The following is a 24,160-nucleotide window of genomic DNA, read 5'->3' as shown; positions in this document are numbered from 1 at the left end:
AACTGAAAGGGAGGATAGTTTCTATATATGTGGTTTCTATTAAGGGACAGAGGAACGATAAGAAACGATAAGAAATCAAGGACAAGGAGTGTGGTGTAGATAAGTGAGGAAATCCGATCATTACTACAAATTTAGTTGAAATTTAAATATTTTAACTATGGTGTGTGAGGTGGGCCCCTGGGTGCCTCCTGTGAGGGCTGTCTGTTTTCCACATTCTGCAACGGTAAAATTATGACTTTGAGGCGGATATTTGTTTTACCAAATGGACAAAACCCGTCTCCTGTTGACAAAACTCGCCTCATGGTTGACTCTTTCCCACAGAGGGGGGGTGCTTTAATAAACTTATTCGAATATGAGCTTTTTTCCACTAAGACTTGTTTTATGGGGAGATGTACGAAATTATTTACCGGGTTACAAGCAATGATGATATAGGATGTTGACTCCTCAGCGTCATCATTTTCTATCTATTGAGAAAACCCATTGTAAAAGTAATGAAGAAAAAAAAAAAACTCTTCCACCGTCTCACTCCTCCTTGACCCGCGGTGTGTGTGTGTGTGTGTGTGTGTGTGTGTGTGTGAAACAAGATCGCCTGTCACGGCAATTATGGTTTGTTTTTTCAGTCTCTTGTAAAAAGGACTCTCAAAAGGAAAAGTAGTATTCACTAAGGGATATTTATTCATTTTTTACACATATAGGGTAGGCAGCCTGTAGGTTACAAGCGGATAGAAAGTTCTTCTTTTCATCACAAGCTATGGTGTATCTTAAAGGTTTTTTACTGCGTCTGTATTATATGAAAATAAAATTACTATTGAAATCTCTACAGGAAGTCACTCTTTATTTCCATTACAAACGCCGGTGCAGCTTAAGAAAGTAAAATTACATCCGCTATTGTAAAAAAACAGAGAGAATTGTCATAATATTGAAACAGAGTTCAGACTATGAGTTTGCGGAAAACTAACTGCAGCTCTGTCTCTCTATACACCACAGAATCAGCTGCTGCCCCACATGCTCGGGGGTTCGGAGGGAGAGCAGATTTCTTCGCCGTCCAAGTAAACAGGAGCGCTGCTTTTTATTCTCCTCCCCTGCTGCAGTCCCTCCCTCTAAAAACTTTTTTTTCCCAACAACAGATGGCGCGCTTTCGGAGGTTTCCCCCCCTCCTTCTCAGGATGCAATTCGACACGCTTAGAGACAGATGGCGCGCTTCTGGGGTTCACCCCCCCTTCTCCGGATGTCGGGGGTTTCCCGCCCCCCCTTCTCCGGATGCAATTCGTCACGCTCATTACACACTTCCGGGGGGGAGGGGGGAGGTCAAAAGGTCATGATTAGGGCCATCAATCACTTCGGATTAAATTTTGTCATAAGCTGTATGGGAGTATCTCTCTTGTATGTATAACTTGTACATATCTTTCTTGTGTAAATGTAAATTTGTCTGTTATTGTGTAAATACTTAGGCTATTGTGTACTTCACACACATGGAGAAATGCCAAACTGCCTTTCATTGTTCTTTTAACAGTGACAATAAAAAAAAAGCTATTCATTTTTATAATTGTATTTTAACAAAAGATTTTGAAAATAATTTTTTAAATTTGGGTTTTCTAAATGGTTTTTGAAATGAGGTTTATGTTTTTTTTTGAGGAATACATTTTCGATTGTAAGTATTTATTAATGGCTTAATAATTAATTTGAAAATATTGATTCATAAATTTATAAATGAATTTACATTATTAGATAATAATTATATTAAATAAAATAATATTCACAACTAGCCACACTCTGCAACAGTTAGACAGAGTAGGTTACAGGTAGGGCCTCAACAGTCAGCAAAAGAAGTCATAAAACAATAAAAGAGGCTCCCTTATCAAGAGCATCCCAGCACACACATCCCAACTGTAGTTCCATAGTTTCCACATTTTTTAATTACAAACAGTTCCATTATTTTATCTTAATCATGTCAGAGGTAAACTGAAACCATGTCCAACTGAACCTCCAAAGGTTTTTCACATTTTCTTACACCCTACACCTTTATCTCTACAGGCAGACAATTACACCTCCTACTGACTAACCGAACCACCATAGTTTTTCCACCTTTCTCTTTACAACCTGCTCTTTATATCTACATCTCAGAGCCGGACTGAAACCAAGTCCACCTATATAAAAACAGCCCATCAGACACACAGTATTTTCCTCAGCACTTCACAACTGCCGCAAGGTATATCGTTTTAACTTTTTATTTTTTCAGATCCCAGACACAGCGGTGTGAGGTAGTTAGCACACAATTTGGCCATGTAAAAAACATCGATTGTTTGGAACACATCAGCAGAGAGGTAGAATTCATAGCTGTTCATAAGAGTTTAATTTAATCAAACCTCATTTTACGGATCTAAGTGGCTCCTCATCACTAGCCAATTCACCATTTTATTTAAATATCAGAATTTTCGGAATAATGATCCAAGCGGGACACAGAGGCTGCTTTAACGCACCAAAATGCAAATATAAATAAAAGGCTGACGATCCTGAGAGCCTAGCTGCAGCGACACCTTTCTTTCACACGGATTCCTGGATGTGTGTTGGAGCCAACTTTGCTACCCGCACAGAGCGTTTCTGACAGTCGGGCACTGCTTATACAATAGAGAAAAGCAACAATACAGCGTGTTTCTCTGCTCCAAGAAATCCGAGGGCCTTTCACGAGATCCTCATCAGTTTGATTTTGTTACCACAAACTTTGTGTGAAGTTCACAACAGAGGTAAAGAGATTGAAACACCCCAGTTTAAGGAGGCAGGGGTTGGACCACCTGCACAGGGCTGGTGAAGCAGAGAGTGTCGGGGGAAATGTACAAGTGTTTCTAAGATCTTTTCGCCCCGTTACAATAACCTCAGTTTTATCTGAACTTAGAAGCAGAAAATTAAAGATCATTATGTGTCTAAGACATTCTGGCAGTTTAACCAATAAAAGTGGGTATCATATGCATAGCAGTGAAAATGTATGCTATGTCTTCTAAAGCACGTATAATGTAAACAGAACTGGTCTTTGCACAGAAGCCTGTGGAGCTTCATAATTAACCTCAGTGTGTGAACAGGACTCTCCATTTAATAATAGCTGTAATAAAATGTTATGGCCAACGGTGTTAAACTTTTCAATATGAATGAAGGCTGCAAACTGATTAGATTAATGTCTGATGATCTTTTCTGTGCTTCTTCAAGTTTGTAACACCAAACATATTAAAGGATGATGTAAGGCTCACAGGAAGAGTCTAATTAGACACACATTTACTATTTTTCTTTATACTCTTTCTTGCTTGACATGTTTAATATGCTTACTATCAGAGGAGAAAATGACCCTTGTGTAGTTTAAAAACTTTTTATTTAATCAAACTGTAATGTTTTTGAACTCTGACGGACGTGTCTTTTAATCTTGTCAACAAATCCTCAATCATGTAAATCTGCCATTTATCATCTTGTAAAATGTTCCCTCTGCTTCTGTTGCACATCTCCCCGGACACTCTCTGCTTCACCAGCCCTGTGCAGGTGGTCCAACCCCTGCGTCCTTAATAGAATAGAATAGAATAGAATTCAACTTTGTCATTGCACATGCACAGGTACAGGGCAACGAAATGCAGTTTGCATCCATCCAGAAGTGCTTAGTGATATAGATATATTACAATATATATTAGCAATAATATAGATATGTGAGTATATTACAGAAATGGGTCTATTATGGTATGTTATAATGTACACGGTATGAAGTATGTTGTGAATATTCTATAACTATAAGTATGTACAGGCTGTAGTGAGTACAAGCTATGTACAGGATATGAACAGGATATAAATATGAAAAACTATACAGAATATGAAATAAATAACTTTACAGAATCTGGGATATACAGCTATACAGAAATGGGAACTATGCAAGTTGTAAACAGTTGTAGGATTAAAGATTATCGAATGTACAGAATGATTATTTACACAGAGCTATACAGTAGTGCAGTTAAGATAAGTGAGGGTGTAGATAGTTTCTACAGAGGCTATATAAAGTGCTAGTGGTTGTGAGTGGTGGTTCAGTCCATGTTATTATTGTGTTTGAGGGTACAGTTGTCCATTGTGGGTGTGTGTATGTTCAGTCCATGAGTTTAACGTGGGTCAGATGTCAGGAGGCAGAGTTCAGGAGTCTGACAGCTGTGGGGAAGAAGCTGTTCCGGTACCTGGTGGTCTTAGTCCGGAGGCTCCTGTAGCACCTCCCAGAGGGCAGGAGGGTGAAGAGTCCATGTGATGGGTGACTGGGGTCTTTGATGATTTTCCCAGCCCTTTTCAGACACCGCTTCCTGTAGATGTCTTTTATGGCAGGAAGTGGTGCTCCGGCGATGCGCTGGGCAGTTTTCACGACCCTCTGCAACGCCTTCTGGTCCGAGGCAGAGCAGTTCCCGTACCAGACTGTTATACAGTTGGTCAGGATGCTCTCGATGGTGCAGCGATAGAAGTTCACCAGGATGGGTGTTAAACTGGGTGTTTAAATCTCTTTACCTCTGTTGTGAACCGCATGTTCTCCTTAAATTGCTGGCTGTCTGAGTGGTGTCCCAGAAACGATGTGGGCTTCATAGATAATTGGCAAACCTTCTGGAGGAAACCTGGTCTTGTTAGGAGAGACGGCATCCATCCCACTTTGGATGGAGCAGCTCTCATTTCTAGAAATATGGACAAATTTATTAAACCCCCCAAAATATGACTATCCAGAGTTGGGACCAGGAAGCAGAGTTGCAGTCTTACACGCCTCTCTGCAGCTTCTCTCCTCCTGCTACCCCCCCAAAAACCCATCTCCATAGAGACTGGGTCAGCTTCCAAAAAGACAAAAAACAAACTAAAAACCAGCAACAAACAACTTAAACATAAACAATTACAAAGAAAGAACAATACAGTATCCACATCTGAACCAAAGAGTAAAACAGTGAAATGTGGATTATTAAATATTAGGTCTCTCTCCTCCAAGTCTCTGTTAGTACATGACTTAATAATTGATCAACAAATCGATTTACTCTGCCTTACAGAAACCTGGTTGCAGCAGGATGATTATGTTAGTTTAAATGAATCAACACCCCCGAGTCATTCTAACTACCAGAAATCTCGAAGCACAGGCCGAGGGGGCGGTGTGGCAGAAATTTTTCACACCAGCCTATTAATTAATGAAAGACCAAGACAGACTTTTAATTCATTTGAAAGCCTGATGCTTAACATTGTCCACCCCAGCTGTGAAACTCAGAAACCAGTCTTACTTGTTATCATCTATCGTCCACCTGGGCCTTACACAGAGTTTCTGTCTGATTTCTCAGACTTTATATCTAATTTAGTTCTGAGCTCAGATAAAATAATTATTGTGGGTGATTTTAACATCCATGTAGATGCTAAAAATGACAGCCTCAACATGGCATTTAATCTGTTATTAGACTCAATTGGCTTCTCTCAAAATGTAAAAGAACCCACCCACCACTTTAATCACACTCTAGATCTTGTTTTAACATATGGCATCGAACCTGAACATTTAACAGTGTTTCCTGAAAACCCTCTCCTGTCTGATCATTTCCTGATAACATTTACATTTACAATAATTGATTACACAGCGGTGAAGAGTAGACTTTATCAAAGTAGATGTCTTTCTGAAAGTGCTGTAACTAAGTTTAAGAATATAATCCACCCACTGTTATCATCTCCAATGCCCTGTACCAACACAGAGCAGAGCAGCTATCTGAACGCTACCCCAACAGAGGTCGATTATCTTGTTAATAATTTCACCTCCTCACTATGTACAACTCTGGATACTGTAGCTCCTGTGAAAACTAAGGCCTCAAATCAGAAGTACCTGACTCCGTGGTATAATTCTCAAACACGTACCCTAAAGCAGATGACTCGTAATCTGGAGAGGAAATGGCGTGTCACAAATCTAGAGGATCATCATTTAGCCTGGAGAAATAGTTTGTTGCTTTATAAGAAAGCCCTCCGCAAAGCCAGAACATCTTACTATTCGTCACTGATTGAAGAAAATAAGAACAACCCCAGGTTTCTCTTCAGCACTGTAGCCAGGCTGACAAAAAGTCAGAGCTCTATTGAGCCAACCATCCCTTTAACGTTAACTAGTAATGACTCAATGAACTTCTTCACAAATAAAATTTTTATCATTAGAGAAAAAATTACCAATAATCATTCCACAGATGTAATATTATCTACAGCTACTCTTAGTACCATTGATGTTAAGTTAGACTCTTTTTCTCCAATTGATCCTTCTGAGTTAACTTCAATAATTACTTCCTCCAAACCATCAACGTGTCTTTTAGACCCCATTCCTACAAAACTGCTCAAAGAAGTCCTGCCATTAATTAACTCTTCGATCTTAAATATGATCAACCTATCTCTAATAATCGGCTATGTACCACAGGCCTTCAAGCTGGCTGTAGTTAAACCTTTACTCAAAAAGCCATCTCTAGACCCAGCAGTCTTAGCTAATTATAGGCCAATCTCCAACCTTCCTTTCATATCAAAAATCCTTGAAAGAATAGTTGTCAAACAGCTAACAGATCATCTGCAGAGGAATGGTTTATTTGAAGAGTTTCAGTCAGGTTTCAGAGCTCAGCACAGCACAGAAACAGCTTTAGTGAAGGTTACAAATGATCTTCTTATGGCCTCTGAGTGTGGACTCATCTCTGTGCTTGTCCTGCTAGACCTTAGCGCAGCATTCGATACTGTTGACCATAATATCCTATTAGAACGATTAGAACATGCTGTAGGTATTACAGGTACTGCGCTGCAGTGGTTTGTATCATATCTATCTAATAGACTCCAATTTGTGCATGTAAATGGAGAGTCCTCTTCACACACTGAGGTTAATTATGGAGTTCCACAGGGTTCAGTGCTAGGACCAATTCTGTTTACATTATACATGCTTCCCTTAGGCAGTATCATTAGAAGACATAGCATACATTTTCACTGCTATGCTGATGACACCCAGCTCTATCTGTCCATGAAGCCAGATGACACACACCAATTAGTTAAACTGCAGGAATGTCTTAAAGACATAAAGACCTGGATGGCCGCTAACTTTCTGCTTCTTAATTCAGATAAAACTCAGGTTATTGTACTCGGCCCTGAAAATCTTAGAAATATGGTATCTAACCAGATTCTTACCCTGGATGGCATTACCTTGGCCTCCAGTAACGCTGTGAGGAACCTTGGAGTCATTTTTGACCAGGACATGTCCTTCAACGCACATATTAAACAAATATGTAAGACTGCTTTCTTCCATTTGCGCAACATCTCTAAAATGAGAAATATCATGTCTCAGAGTGATGCTGAAAAACTAGTTCATGCATTTATTACTTCCAGGCTGGACTACTGTAATTCATTATTATCAGGATGTCCAAAAAACTCGCTGAAAAGCCTTCAGCTAATCCAAAATGCTGCAGCAAGAGTCCTGACAGGGACTAGAAAGAGAGAGCATATTTCTCCTGTTTTGGCTTCCCTTCATTGGCTTCCTGTTAAGTCCAGAATTGAATTCAAAATCCTGCTCCTCACATACAAGGTCTTAAATAATCAGGCCCCATCTTATCTTAATGACCTTGTAGTACCATATCACCCTATTAGAGCACTTCGCTCTCGCTCTGCAGGCCTACTTGTTGTTCCTAGAGTATTTAAAAGTAGAATGGGAGGGAGGGCCTTCAGTTTTCAGGCCCCTCTTCTGTGGAACCAGCTTCCAGTTTGGATTCGGGAGACAGACACTATCTCTACTTTTAAGATTAGGCTTAAAACTTTCCTTTTTGCTAAAGCATATAGTTAGGGCTGGACCAGGTGACCCTGAATCCTCCCTTAGTTATGCTGCAATAGATGTAGGCTGCCGGGGGATTCCCATGATGCATTGAGTTTTTCCTTTCCAGTCACCTTTCTCACTCACTATGTATTAATAGACCTCCCTGCATTGATTCATATCTGTTATTAACCTCTGTCTCTCTTCCACAGCATGTCTTTATCATGTCTTCCTTCTCTCACCCCAACCGGTCGCAGCAGATGGCCGCCCCTCCCTGAGCCTGGTTCTGCCGGAGGTTTCTTCCTGTTAAAAGGGAGTTTTTCCTTCCCACTGTCGCCAAAGTGCTTGCTCATAGGGGGTCATATGATTGTTGGGTTTTTCTCTGTATCTATGAAGCGCCTTGAGGTGACCTTTGTTGTGATTTGGCGCTATATAAATAAAATTGAATTGAATTGAATTGAATTGAACTTCACACAAAGTTTGTGGTAACAAAATCAAACTGACGAGGATCTCGTTTGAAAAAAAAAAAAACACACACTCACGAGACAAAATAAAAACAGACTGCTCAAAGCAAAAGCAGAGTCCTCACAGCTGGTAGTACAAAACACAGTGACAACGTGCGTATTAGATACCCTCAGTCCCAAAAGCATAAATTTGAAAAAATGGGATCACCAAGAATATCCTAAAAATGGCATTGAGGTGGGTGTTACAGTGAAAAAACAAAAAGCAGCCAAATTTTCATCTGAAAATTTTTCATTTTAGTAAAAACAATGCTCTGTAGTTTGATACTGTCATTACAGACAAAGCAGATGTTTAAAGCCTTTGGACGCACATTTGAAATGCACTCATTCTCCTTATCAGCTGGAAACATTAAAGCCGCAAAATGACTTTTTCGAACGGATAAAAACTATTGAACAGCAGCAATGTTGAGCCTGTTCCAAAATTTGAATGTACATGTGTTGAAGGTGCGGGTCTTGATGAATTATTAAACATACTTTCTTTAATTTTTCGAGCCACAAAAACAACAACTTTTAATTTTCTTCTGCTTGAGTCTCGGCCTCGGGTAGCTCTACTTATCATTGCTGGGTCAGTTGTCTGTTTGTGCTACTTTTTCAAGGAGCAGTGGGTATTGGTAAGGGTGACTTTATGTGTTTAGTTACTTAAGTGGAAGTACTGTGGAAAGTTTTACCTTACATACATAGATCTGACAGTACAGCTTCTGAGGTAACTGTTTACAAAATGTTATATTCTATCCACAAGTTCTTTGCAATTTTACATTGATAAACATTATCCTTAACATATTTGGCCCACATGAAGTACTATGACCATCACATTGTCATTTAGAATTGTTTAAATAACTCGTGTCTTAAGTCTTTCCATCAAACAGAAAATAAAAAAAGTCGCATGGTTCACTTTTATATCACAAAATGTTAGAAATATAAGTCGTTCATAACAAACTGAAAGGCTGGGAGTTTAAAATGCAAACCAATGGAAGCAGAAGTAGAAGACTATAATGTCACAGAGCACACGGTGTCTATTATTGTGTAGACATGTATAAATAAGAGCTTAATAAAGACGCTTAATTTCTTAAGAAATATGCAGGTGAAGTGATCTTTATCAAAAGTAGAAGTTACATCTGTGGCTAAACCACTGTACCCAAAAACTTTAAAAATCTACTGTGTGTGAGGCTGTGTAAGTAAAGCTTGCCCTTCACACCCGCGTGTAACAAATCATTTGTTGGGGGTTGTGGATTTGACACCTCAGCATTGTGAAAGTGGGGAAACATGTTTCTGGCTGTGCACAAGATTTCTGCTTACAACTTAGAATCTCAGTTCTAAATGAAATCCCTCTGGTAAAGAATTTTGAAAATATTGATCAGGAGAGCCGGCCCATCATCCTGTCTTGTCAGTTGGGGGTCAGCTGGGGACTTCAGTGAGCTCATCCAGCCTGCTGAAGACTTTGCATTGCGGGCATCGCCTGAACAGACTGATTGCACTGCGCAGCCACAGCCACAGCATCCCCCTCTGGCTGTGTTCCCCGAGCAGCTCCAATTTGCTTCGCCTCAGACAGAGGTCTCTGCACCTGCTGGGCCTGCTGGAGGCTCAGGAGAGCTGCTCCAGTCACGTGTCTCCACTGAGGGCACAGGAAAGCTCGTCCTGCAACTTTCCACGCCAGCTGGAGTTGAGTCAAGCCTGTCCAGCATTCTGTTATGCTGCCACCTACACAACCACATGTGGCGACCACCAGTGTTGGTCAAGTTACTTGAAAAAAGTAATCAGCAATTAATTACTGATTACTCCCCCCAAAAAGTAATCCCGTTACTTTACTGATTACTTATTTTCAAAAGTAATTAATTACTTAGTTACTTAGTTACTTAGTTACTTTTTAAAAACACGATTTACAACCTGAAGAGGTGATAAAGTGATAGATCTTTCAGCCCAATTCTACTTTTTCTACATAATCCATCATACAAAATGTAATCAAATGGAAAAGTCTCTTTTTTTAACTTGTTTTATCAGTTTTAATCTTTTAACTTTATGCATCAAGCAAAACATTTAATTATATGCAACATTCTCTGACTTGAATAAATTAGTTTAACATTTAAACCTATTTTCTACACATTCCAGCACATAAAATAAAATATTTTTTGTGTTTTCACTCACTCTTTCAAACAGATGCAAGTAAAACACAGCAGAAAATAAATAAAGTCAAAGACTCAGCGGTCCTTTTGCTCTATTTTCACCTGTAAAGCAGGAGCAGGGTAGGCGGAGGGTTACCCTGGTGTAGGTGTGCTGCGGTCAGTTGAAGAATCCGCGCGAGTGTCTCTGTGAGTTTCCCATCACGTCGTAGCTACTCGGTGCTTGCTTGGAAGTTTAGGGGTTTTTTTCGCTGTAAAAAGAAGTTTTCTTCCCACGCACGATGGACGCTAATGTTTTTGTCACTTTTTATGGAATCAAACTCAAAATAAGGTCAGTACTTCCACGCTTTAAACGCTGCACGCTCATACTCTCTCCCGCACTCGATATGTTATCCATTGTTGATCTGCACACAGCTGCTGTCACCAACGTCGCACTTGCTTACGTCACTGTCATGAGACATTCTCGCAAAAAAAATCACGGTTTTAGTAACGCAGTAACGCAGCGTTCCTACGGGAAAGTAACGGTAATCTAATTACCGATTTTGCAATAGTAATCCCTTACTTTACTCGTTACTTGAAAAAAGTAATCAGATTACAGTAACGCGTTACAAGTAACGCGTTACTGCCCATCTCTGGCGACCACACTTTCACCACTACCTACTAAAAGTCTAAGTCTAGCTAGGGCTCATCTAAGAGGGTATGTTTTAATGGTTTTGTCGCTGCCGCCTGCCACCTGGTCAGCACCTGAACTGCTGTTTTTGTCTCTGTGATCTCGTTGTGTTGAGGTTGTTTGGAGTGTCCCAGGGTTTAAAGTTTTTTGACTGCTTTACATTTGGGTGAAATATTCCAATTAAGTTGCTACTCTGGATTAGGATTCCTGTGTTTGGATCCTACCTTCTTCTGCTGCACATCTCACCTTTAAAAAATTGCCCCTTGGGGATAACAAAGTGTATCTTTACTTTTTTTTTTTTTTTTTTTTTTAAAAACGGGTTCACAGTTCTATGTTCTGTGACTAGTGTGTTTTACAGGTTAATTTTTTTTTTCTTATTCTATCTCTTTTTTTTCTTTTTAGAAAAGTGGAATTCAGCAGGGAGGTGTCTGTCATGGTCCTGAGTCTACTGACTCAGTTTTTGTTTTTTGATTATAAATATTGGTTGTTGCTATTAGTGTCTTGTTGTGTTTTAGTGAATTTTGGATCTTGGATTTTACTTCTTTGCCTCTCCTGTGTTACACCTTTCTTGTCTAGTCAGAGTCTATGTTCGTGCATCTCCTGTGTCTTCCTTGTCTCCACGCCTGTCTTGTGTTTCCTGTTTTAAATTGTATACGGACTGATTCTTATATAGCGCTTTTCTACTCTCCCCGGAGTACTCAAAGCGTCATGCCACATTCACCTCACTTTCTCTATACATGGTAAAGTACATTGACACAAATTCATACTCCGATGATACGGAGAGCAACTTGGGGTTAGTAAATGGCCTGTATTTGTATAGCGCTTTACTAGTCCCTAAGGACCCCAAAGCGCTTTACACATCCAGTCATCGACCCATTCACACACTGGTGATGGCAAGCTACATTGTAGTCACAGCCACCTTGGGGCGCACTGACAGAGGCGAGGCTGCCGGACACTGGCGCCACCGGGCCCTCTGACCACCACCAGTAGGCAACGGGTGAAGTGTCTTGCCCAAGGACACAACGACCGAGACTGTCCAAGCCGGGGCTCGAACCGGCAACCTTCCGATTACAAGGCGAACTCCCAACTCTTGAGCCACGATTGCCCCAAGTATCTTAGTATCTTTCCCAAGGATACTTGACATGCAGACTGGAGGAGCCAGGGATCGAAACACCAACCTTCCGATCAGTAGGTGACCTGCTCTACCTCCTGAGCTACAGCCACCCCATATGGCTGGTGGCTGGTTTTAAGCTGGCTGTTTTACTTTGGTAGTCTCATGTCCTGTGTTCAGTGTTTTGAGTTTCACTTTCTCCGTCTCATTATGTCTGATTAGTCCCAGCTGTATTTCCACCTGTTTCCCATCCTCTCGTTGTCCTCCCTGTGTATTTTAGGCCTAGGACTTCCCCTGTTTGTTGTTGCATTATACCACTCCATGTGCTGTCTGTTTCCTCTGTGTTTTCAAGTTACTTTGTTCCTAGTTTCCTAGTATTTCTGGTTTCCCTATTGTTCAAGTTCTTAGTTTCTAGTTCGGTTCATTCTTTATGAGTGGAAAAAATTTAGCGTTCATCATCCAGCTTCACTGTGTTTATGTTATGCTAACATAGCTGTGTCGCTAGCGATCACGTAGCACAACATTATATACCAACTTCAGTAACCCCGCAAAAGTCGCTGCTGTTTAGTTTTCAGCCTTCATTTATGCTGGAAGTGATAGCAGAGATGTACATTTTAATTTTTTCAGAAATCTCTCAGTCAGAACATGGTTTATTATGTTTAGGTGGAAGCTAACGAGCTAACTTACTGCTAACTTCTAACTCCATTAAATTTAATAAATTCTGTTTTCATGGATGCCTGGATGTTAAACTTGATTGTTACACCTGGTAAAGCAGGAACGCTGATCATTTTATTAAAGATGAAAGAATTTTAACTCTCAGTGGTCGTTTCACTTTGGGACCTGAAGCAGACTGAGTTTTCGACCCAGATTACTCTGCGAGGCTCCTGACTACCGTAGCCGTAATGTTCCGACAATCAATCAAGCGGTGCGGCTTCATAGCTTACCAAAGTCGTACTAAAACATTTTTTGACAGAGTTTTGAGCGCTGTGTACCAAATAAAATAGGTTCAAGGACAGTAAACACAACCAGAATTCATACATAAGGTTCACCAGATTATAAGGTGCACTGTTGATTTTTGAGAAAATTAAAGGATTTTAAGTGCACCTTTATAGTGCGGAAAATATGGTATGTAATAGCATTGCACTTGAGCCCCCCCCCCCCAACGTTTCTGACCATTACATATTAGGTACTTATCCAGCAATACAATTTTAATATTACTGTAGTTGTATTTGGCAGTGTTAAACTATTACCAGATTATAAGCCATTATAAGCCACACCTACTGAAACAACCAGGCTAACCATTTTGTTCTTGCACCAGACAATAAAATGCAGCACTAAAAGATCGGCAAGTGTTCGTTTACTACATTTACTACATTATGGTTTCTCTGATTAGAATGCTACTTCCGTAAAGGGGACTTGTAGCAGAAAATGGAAGGATGAGCAGATAGCTTTTCACTTTAATTCTTTAAAACATAAGTTTTCATTTACTGTAATTTTGTAACAGGATGACAGAAGGAGAGAAGCATGGAGAAATAGAGAAACAGTTTGTGGTCCGATCGCATACCATTGTGGAGACACCGCACAGAATATGGCTGTCACTAGTGTTCAGAGATGATATGACGGCTGACAGAAGTAGCAGTCAACAGTAGCAAATTTAGCAAGTTTGCAGTGCTATACTCTGCTCACCAAAACCCACAGCTTAGTGCAACCACCCCAGAAAATCGCAAGGCAAAGAAATGGGCTATTGCACAATGGCCAAGTCAGTTACTGAATATGCTTTCCAGTTATTAAATACAAAACTAAAGGCAGAAAGACCTACAAACAAGCAGCAACAGAACTTGGCTGCAGTAAAAGCCTAGTAGAGCATCTGAGTGGGAACACAGCATTTGTTAATGTCTATGGGTTTTAAGCTTCTGGCACACACACACACACACACACACACACACACACACACACACACACACACACACACACACACACACACACAGTAGTTTGAATTAAGCAAAAGTCCTCACCTCCAGGATATCCATGATGTATAGCATTAAGATAAAGATAAACACAACCAAGAAGAGGAAGATGTATCCTTTCTTTGGAAGGCAAGTGCGAACTTTCTCGTTACAAAGGTGAAACTTCATGATTGCTAAACTCTCATCATCTCTGGTTGCAATGTTGTACGATGACCAGTTCACCTGGTACTGGATTTGAGAACGAGAATATTAACTAATATCTGCTCAAAAATAATACATAACATTAAACAAAGGCAAGTACATTAACAATGCTAAATACATAAAAATCTGACATTTGCTTTTCAAAATTCTTTCCTACCTCAAAGGAGGTGATTCTTTGAGTCCCTGTGACGAAGGTGATTGTGCTGCTTTACAAGTAATTATTAGTTCTCTTTGTTTGGACTTCTTGGTTTCCAGATAGTTATTGCAAAAGGGTGGTAACATATCTAACCATTATGCAACAATGTAACAAGGTACTTTTATTACTGATGTCGTTATGTGGGTGGAGTTGGAGGAGGAGTTGGAGGTGGAGTGAATGAAAGAATAACTGATGACGTCCTATTAAAACAATGGCCTATGGCCATGTTGTTGCCGTATATTAATGACTAACCTCGTACTGTTGATAGATTATCTCAGTTGTTCTACTGACTGAAGTTTGGTTTGTTTACAGCATCCTGCCATGCGATTGCATTTGCCTTTGCATGTTATATATTTGTATGAATATATAAAATACATTTATAAGTATATGAAACAGTGTTACAGTGAAACAGTGACTAGCTATTCCTGTAACACTAAGCAAAACACTAAGCTGTACTTGTCACGGCTGGCGGAGTGAGCCGTGTGGTGTTGGAGGAAAAGGAGGACCCAAAATGCAGACAGCCGACTGATGATATGAGTGAGGGTTTATTTACAAGTGACAGTGGCAGAACAGACAACGAATCAGGTGACATACTAACGGAAACCTAAACTGGGAGAAACTAACTGACAAACCTGAGACCATACAAAAGGGGTGCGGGGCAGAGAGACACAGAGACAGGAATACCATAGAACGCAGAGATACACAGATGAATGCAGATGAACGCAGATGAACGCAGATGAACGCAGAGATACACGGAAGAATGCAGACGAGCCGACAATGAACACAGACTGACACCCACTAAATATACACACACAAGGTAATCGGGTAATCACACACAGGAGGGAAGAACAGCTGAACCCAATACACATGAGGACCGGAGGAGACAAGCTGAACACAATGACAACAGACACAGACTTTCAGAACAAAACAGGAAATCTAGAACCCGAACCGGACACAAGGGGGAGGACACAGAATAACTAGAACAGAGGGACATAATCATAAAACACAAAACGCTGGGCCAACGACCCAGCACCATGACAGTACTAAATAAAAACCCACAGTACACCCATACTAAGAGGGACAAAAAGTATATGCACAGACTAATTAGTAAGGTTTTATTCTAACACGTTGTAATAGGTATCCCTTTTAGGGCAATAAGTAATCCTACCACTAATTGTGTTTTCAGGAAAGCCAACATACCATTAAGAGGAAAGTTCCCAGTCTGCAATTAATACAATACAAAACGTTGGGTGAGTGCTGAGTGTTTGTATATGTGTGCATGAGGGTGGGAATGCATGTTTGTGTCTGTGTGTGCCTGTTTGTCTGTGTCTATATGTCCGGTCGGGTCTTAGACTCCACCTCTCTGGGAACTCCCAGGCCCTCCAAGGCCTATCTCCCCTCACCACACTCCCTGCCGGTGACTGATGCCCTCAGGGGTCGGTGCATTGGTGGTTTTTGGTGTCCGGGGCTGGGCACTCAGGTATGTACCAGCTCACTCCCGGTGGCTACCTGGCGGGGCCTGGCGCCTGTTGCTCGGTCAGGCCTCCTCCGGGGTGCGGGGGGCCCTTGGGCCTCCGGCCTCTGAAACCTCACCATCAAACTGGACCACCTTAAGATTCCACCTTCTCCTGGATCAAAGATTTCCCAACCAACTGGCCGCAGTCAGCCAGACTCACCCTGAACCTCTCCCCCCTACTGTCAATCAGCACCGGATCCCCAAAGGACTGCGTTCTCCCCCCCCCCTAGTGTACAAAATGACACAAATCCACTCAACCAACATCATCTTTAAGAATGCTGATGACACCTCCATGGTTGGGCTGATGTCCAGTGGAGATGAGACAGCGTACAGGGCAGAGGGAGAGAATTTGTCCCACTGGTGCTCAGAAAACAACCTGAAACTGAACATTGTTAAAATGAGAGCACTGATCATGGACTGGAGGAGACACAGAGAGGTCCACTCCCCTCTCAAATGGAGAATGGGTGTAATCTGTCTCCACCTTCAGGTTACTGGGCACCCAGATCTCTGCTTATCTCACCTGGACCCACAACACCAACACCCTGGTAAAGAAGGCCCAGCATATTTTTCCTGTAACTGTAACTATATAATACAAAATACAAGTTCAAATTATTTCTAAACATTCAAACTTTTTATTCTGAAAGCTCTCACATCACATCAAAATTTTTACCTTCATTGTTTTTAATTTATAATGTAGTTATGCTGCAGTGGTGAATGTTCATACTAAACATGGCCAACATTTTAAGCAGGCTGCTCCAAGATTCAAGAAGGAGAAAAAACATATTTTGAATTATGATTTATGTACATCAACTCAGATACATCTACTGTAATACAAACTGTGAATGTAAGAGACAATTTGGCAATATAAATAGTTGATATATAAAAAATAATAACAGCGCAAATTTTGCACTGGTATTTATTAAAAAAACAAAACACAAAACCTAACAAACACACCAAATGCAGATACCCCACAAACTCAATAAACATTTGTTTCTCCTGCTCTGTCAGTCTATCATGTAGCAGCATACACTACATTCGTATCCAGCTCTCTCGGTGGTACAGGCCTTCTGTAGTTTGCTTTTCGATGGAAACTCAAAGCTGCATAATTCATGGCATCAGAGGTCACATTCTGTTAAAGAAAATGATTAAAGTCACTAATAACAAAACATTACATTTTAACGTGTTAACATTCACCAGGACGGGACAAAGCCATCTAAGGTTAGAGGCAGGGTTTGAGTTAGATAAATGTCCACCGCTTGGAATTTGAATGGAATTTTCACCAGTTTTTGAGCAAATGGGAAAAAAACTGGTGATGGAAAAATTGTCATTTCAAAATAAATATACAGTATGTTACTTATTTTGGAAGGTAATATTATCCTAAGCCTGGATAACTGGACCATCTCTAGACCCAGTAGTCTTAGCTAATTATAGGCCAATCTCCAACCTTCCTTTCATATCAAAAATCCTTGAAAGAGTAGTTGTCAACAGATCATCTGCAGAGGAATGGCTTATTTGAAGAGTTTCAGTCAGGTTTCAGAGCTCATCACAGCACAGAAACAGCTTTAGTGAAGGTTACAAATTATCTTCTTATGGCCTCTGACAGTGGACTCATCTCTGTGCTTGTCCTGCTAGACTTTAGTGCAGTGTTCGATACTGTTGACCATAATATCCTATTAGAGCGATTAGAACATGATGCAGGTATTACAGGTACTGTGCTGCAGTGGTTTGTATCATATCTATCTAATAGACTCCAGTTTGTGCATGTAAATGGAGAGTCCTCTTCACACACTGAGGTTAATTATGGAGTTCCACAGGGTTCAGTGCTAGGACCAATTCTGTTTACATTATACATGCTTCCCTTAGGCAGCATCATTAGAAGACATAGCATACATTTTCACTGCTATGCAGATGACACCCAGCTCTATCTATCTATGAAGCCAGATAACACACACCAATTAGTTAAACTGCAGGAATGTCTTAAAGACATAAAGACCTGGATGGCCGCTAACTTTCTGCTTCTTAATTCAGATAAAACTCAGGTTATTGTACTCGGCCCTGAAAATCTTAGAAATATGGTATCTAACCAGATTCTTGATGGCATTACCTTGGCCTCCAGTAACACTGTGAGGAACCTTGGAGTCATTTTTGACCAGGATATGTCCTTCAACGCACATATTAAACAAATATGTAACCATTTGCGCAACATCTCTAAAATTAGAAATATCATGTCTCAGAGTGAAAAACTGAAAAACTAGTTCATGCATTTATTACTTCCAGGCTGGACTACTGTAATTCATTATTATCAGGATGTCCAAAAAACTCGCTGAAAAGCCTTCAGCTAATCCAAAATGCTGCAGCAAGAGTCCTGACAGGGACTAGAAAGAGAGAGCATATTTCTCCTGTTTTGGCTTCCCTTCATTGGCTTCCTGTTAAGTCCAGAATTGAATTCAAAATCCTGCTCCTCACATACAAGGTCTTAAATAATCAGGCCCCATCTTATCTTAATGACCTTGTAGTACCATATCACCCTATTAGAGCACTTCGCTCTCGCTCTGCAGGCCTACTTGTTGTTCCTAGAGTATTTAAAAGTAGAATGGGAGGGAGAGCCTTCAGTTTTCAGGCCCCTCTTCTGTGGAACCAGCTTCCAGTTTGGATTCGGGAGACAGACACTATCTCTACTTTTGAGATTAGGCTTAAAACTTTCCTTTTTGCTAAAGCATATAGTTAGGGCTGGACCAGGTGACCCTGAATCCTCCCTTAGTTATGCTGCAATAGATGTAGGCTGCCGGGGGATTCCCATGATGCATTGAGTTTTTCCTTTCCAGTCACCTTTCTCACTCACTATGTGTTAATAGACCTCTCTGCATTGAATCATATCTGTTATTAATCTCTGTCTCTCTTCCACAGCATGTCTTTTATCTTGTCTTCCTTCTCTCACCCCAACCGGTCGCAGCAGATGGCCGCCCCTCCCTGAGCCTGGTTCTGCCGGAGGTTTCTTCCTGTTAAAAGGGAGTTTTTCCTTCCCACTGTCACCAAAGTTCTTGCTCATAGGGGGTCATATGATTGTTGGGTTTTTCTCTGTATCTATGAAGCGCCTTGAGGCGACTTTTGTTGTGATTTGGCGCTATATAAATAAAATTGAATTGAATTGAATTGAATATGAAAATAAATTACCTCACTGTGTTGTGGATTTTTTTCATCATCTTGAGCTAAAAGAGAAACAGTACATCCTTAAGTTATGAGGTCAATACCTTTGTATCTGCTATTTAAATTAAATCACATGGATGCCTGTAGGAAATTTCCTGATTTTGATAACCAGAACAATGATAACCAGCAGAAGGAAAACAGTTAGCTCACTCAGGATGATACTTCATGGATTTGTTAACCCATCAGATAATTCTAAAAAATAGAAAATACAAAATTATTGTTATTATAAAAAATAATACCTATTTTAACTAAACACATATATAAAAAGACAGAAACAGTGTTATTTACCATCCATCTTCATCCGCTTTATCCGGGGCCGGGTCGCGGGGGCAGCAGCCTAAGCAAAGAGGCCCAGACCTCCCTCTCCCCAGCCACCTCCTCCAGCTTATCCGGGGGAACACCAAGGCGTTCCCAGGCCAGCCGAGAGATTTAATCTCTCCAGCGTGTCCTGGGTCTGCCCCGGGTCCTCCTCCCGGTGGGACATGCCTGGAACACCTCACCCAGGAGGCGCCCAGGGGCATCCTTGTCAGATGCCCGAACCACCTCAGCTGGCTCCTTTCGATGTGGAGCAGCAGCTGCTCTACTCTGAGCCCCTCCCGGATGGCCGAACTTCTCACCCTATCTCTAAGGGAGAGGCCAGCCACCCTTCGGAGGAAGCTCATTTCTGCCGCTTGTATCCGCGATCTCGTTCTTTCGGTCACTACCCACAGCTCGTGGCCATAGGTGAGGGTAGGGACGTAGATCGACCGGTAAATTGAGAGCTTCGCTTTTACACTCAGCTCCCTCTTCACCACGACGGACCGGTGCAGCGTCTGCATTACTGCAGCCGCAGCCCCAATCCGTCTGTCGATCTCCGGCTCCCTTCTCCCATCACTCGCGAACAAGACCCCGAGATACTTGAACTCCTCCACTTGGGGGAGGAACTCATCCCCGACCCGGAGTGGGCACTCTACCCTTTTCCGGCTGAGAACCATGGCCTCAGATTTGGAGGTGCTGATCCTCATTCCCGCTGCTTCACACTCGGCTGTGAACCGTTCCAGTGCGAGCTGGAGGCCCTCACCCGATGAAGCCAACAGAACCACATCATCTGCAAAAATCAGAGATGAGATTCTGAGGCCACCAAAGCGAAAGCCCTCCGCCACTTGGCTGCGCCTAGAAATCCTGTCCATAAAAATTATGAACAGAACCGGAGACAAAGGGCAGCCCTGGCGGAGCCCATCACCCACCGGGAACGAGTCCGACTTATTGCCGGCAATGCGAACCAAGCTCTTGCAACGGTTGTATAGGGATCGAATGGCCCTTAGCAATGGGCCAGACACCCCATACTCCCGCAACACCTCCCACAGGACACCCCGAGGGACACGGTCGAATGCCTTCTCCAAGTCCACAAAACACATGTAGACTGGTTGGGCAAACTCCCATGCACCCTCAAGTATCCTGGAGAGGATAAAGAGCTGGTCCAGTGTTCCGCGACCAGGACGAAAACGGCATTGTTCCTCCTGTATCCGAGGTTCGACTAGCGGACGAACTCTCCTTTCCAGCACCCTGGCATAGACTTTCCCAGGGAGGCTGAGGAGTGTGATCCCCCTGTAGTTGGAACACACCCTCCGGTCCCCCTTCTTAAAGATGGGGACCACCACCCCGGTCTGCCAGTCCACAGGTACTGCCCCTGATCTCCACGCAACATTGCAGAGGCGTGTCAACCAGGACAGCCCTACAACGTCCAGAGCCTTCAGGAACTCGGGGCGGACCTCATCAACACCAGGGGCTCTGCCACCAAGGAGTTGTTTAACTGCCTCAGTGACCTCGCCCCCGGAAATTGGCGGGTCATTCCCCTCATCCCCAGACTCTGCTTCCTCCTCGGAAGACGTGTCAGTAGGATTAAGGAGGTCCTCGAAGTATTCCTTCCACCGCCTGACAATTTTCTCAGTCGACGTCAGTAGCGCTCCGCCAGCACTATACACAGTGCAGGTAGAGCACCGCTTTCCCCTCCTGAGACGCCTGACGGTTTGCCAGAATCTCTTCGAGGCAGTCTGAAAGTCTTTTTCCATGGCCTCTCCGAACTCCTCCCACACCCGAGTTTTTGCTTCAGCCACTGCCCGAGCCGCATTCCGCTTGGCCTGTCGATACCTGTCGGCTGCCTCCGGAGTCCCACAGGCTAACCAAGCCCGATAGGACTCCTTCTTCAGCCTGGTGGCTCCCTTCACCTCTGGTGTCCACCATTTGGTTCGGGGATTACCACCGCGGCAGGCACCAACCACCTTGCGGCCGCAGCTCAATGCAGCAGCTTCGGCAATGGAGACGCTGAACATGGTCCATTCGGACTCAATGTCCCCAGTCTCCCTCGGAATGCTGTTGAAGCTCTGCCGGAGGTGTGCGTTGAAGATCTCGCGGACTGGGGCCTCTGCTAGACGTTCCCAGCACACCCTCACTACGCGTTTAGGTGCACCAGGTCTGTCCAGCGTCCTCCCCCGCCACCTGATCCAACTCACCACCAGGTGGTGATCAGTTGACAGCTCAGCCCCTCTCTTTACCCGAGTGTCCAGAACATATGGTCGCAGGTCTGCTGATACGATTACAAAATTGATCATCGACCTACGGCCTAGAGCGTCCTGGTGCCACGTGCACTTATGGACACTCTTATGTTCGAACAGGGTGTTTGTTATGGCCAAACTGTGATTAGCACAGAAGTCCAATAACAAAGCACCGCTCGGGTTCAGATCAGGGAGGCCGTTCCTCCCAATCACGCCCCTCCAGGTCTCGCTGTCGTTACCCACGTGAGCATTGAAGTCTCCCAGCAGGACAACAAAGTCTCCAGGTGGAGCACCCTCCAGCACCCCCCCCAGGGACTCTAAGAAGGCTGGGTACTCTGAACTGCCACTCGGCGCATAAGCGCAGATGACAGTCAGGACCCGTTCCCCGACCCTTAGGCGCAGGGAACAAACCCTCTCGTCCACCGGGAAAAACCCCAACGTACCGGCAGCAAGCCGAGGGGATATTAGAATACCCACCCCAGCCCGCCGCCTCTCACCAGGGGCAACTCCAGACTGAGACAGAGTCCAGCCCCTCTCCAGGAGACTGGTTCCAGAGCCCAAGCCATGTGTAGAGGTGAGCCCGACTATATCTAGCCGGTACCTCTCAACCTCACGCACTAACTCAGGCTCCTTCCCCACCAGAGAGGTGACATTCCATTTCCCTATTGCCAGTCTTGGCAGCCGGGGATCAGTCCGCCAGGGCCTCCGCTCCTGGCCGCCACCCGGCACACAATGCACCGACCCCTATGGCGCCTCCTGCGGGTGGTGGGCCTGCGGGAGGATGGGCCAATGTCTCCTCTTCGGGCTGTGCCCAGCCGGGCCCCATGGACTAAGGCCCGGCCACCAGACGCTCGCCCTCGGGCACCCTCCCCGGGCCTGGCTCCAGGGCGGGGCCCCGGTAACCCTATCCCGGGCAGGGTAAACTGTTCCCTTGGTGTCCTTTTCAAAAGGGTCTGTTATTTACCTTGAACCTTTAAATATGTTATAATTACTAGCTTCTCATTGAGTTTCTCTCCACAGAAATACAGCCCCGAGTCAGATGAATTTACTTGAATTTACTTGAGGTTTTTTTTTTTTTCCCTGCTTGTTTTCTCTTTTTTCTTTCTCAACAGGTGATCCAGGTGATGTACTTTTTGTCTGTTTGTTTTGTTGGTTTTTGTTTTTTTGCCCTTGTCAATAGAAAATTGTACTTAGTAGTCAGTATAATCTTTTAATTATATAAGTTTGCATATGGTTATGTTTTGGATGTGTTTGCTGTATATCTGAGTGTCAAACACATGAAAATTCTATACATAAAAACTCATAAAGAGAGTTACACCTATTTCTTTCTCAGTGAATAACCGCTGGATGTCATGAACAGGCACGTGCGGGGTGGGGGGGCTAGAGGGGCTTGAGCACCCGCCCCTTTCCTGATGGGTGACCAAAGTGCCCTTTTGTTGAGGCAACTTTTTAAAAAAAATTATTTATTTTTTTAATGTGTGTGTGCGTGCGGAGTCCTGTCTGTGCCCCTCAACAATAATATTTAACTATTAATCACAGTTTTGCTAAATAAAAGGATCTGGCTTGCATCAGTCACATGATCACTATTAACCTATGATCGCCCTTGACGGCAGAACGCGCTGGTTACGAGCCGGGAACGAGCTCACAAAGAGCACGCGCATTTTTTGCGGTCGGAGCTGTAGGAGAAACACAAGTTAACTCAGAGACACAGACTGATGCCACAAAACCAGTAAGTAGGTGTGCAGCGTAAACTGTAGTGTATAGCACACAGGAGTATTAGCTTATTACGTACACGTTGGTAAGCTGTCTTGTTGCAACTGACGAACTGAAACAAATGAGCGTGCTGTGTGTGCAACAGCGCGACAAACATTACCTGTCCTTTTATTAACTGCACAAGTAGTGCTGGTCACAGCTGCTGGCTACCTGTGTAAGGCTGTCATGGGTCTGTAGCTCTGTCCACCGTTTTAGGGAACATATTTAGTTTTAAAGTAAGTTTCCGGGCTTTTCCTGCCTTTCTGGAGGGATTATATTTCACTAAAAAACGATCTAATATGCATGTCCACATAATTATGCATTATTATAATTATAATATATTAAAAAACACACGCTGTATTTTAAAGAACATACATTATGAAGCAGATTATATTAGATTTATATTTTAAATAAGACAAAATTTGGATTTTACAGCAGTAAGATTATTGTATCACTACAGTTTAAAAATGTAATAAACTTTGCCCCTGCACAGAGTGGATAGTGAAACAAATGGAATCATCATAATGACATTATTTAATATTTATTACTTCCCCCTCCTCATTGCTTTATTATTGTAGCTCTAGT

The 24,160-nt window shown here is 42.7% G+C and overlaps 1 protein-coding gene across 1 annotated transcript in view; it reads right to left on the bottom strand.

Moving 5' to 3' along the window:
* Positions 1-14,635, bottom strand: part of LOC146580625 (NXPE family member 3-like) — a 36,288-nt gene extending 21,653 nt beyond the window's left edge. Inside the window, exons 1-2 of the mRNA XM_085269652.1 lie at positions 14,528-14,635; positions 14,218-14,397 (exon numbers count right to left, since the gene is read on the bottom strand). Coding sequence (XP_085125778.1) covers positions 14,218-14,337 — 120 coding nt within the window. The 5' untranslated portion in view covers positions 14,338-14,397; positions 14,528-14,635. The remainder of the gene's footprint in view (positions 1-14,217; positions 14,398-14,527) is intronic.
* Between the last annotated feature and the right edge of the window lie 9,525 nt (positions 14,636-24,160).

This window comes from Mchenga conophoros, linkage group LG3 (assembly GCF_057382185.1).
Source record: "Mchenga conophoros isolate Kocher_MC1m ecotype Shallow Benthic linkage group LG3, M_conophoros_male_GT1.1, whole genome shotgun sequence".
In the NCBI taxonomy this organism is placed as follows: domain Eukaryota; kingdom Metazoa; phylum Chordata; class Actinopteri; order Cichliformes; family Cichlidae; genus Mchenga; species Mchenga conophoros.
Note: the sequence above shows the minus strand (reverse complement) of the source record. Positions and strands in the feature narration are given on the sequence as shown.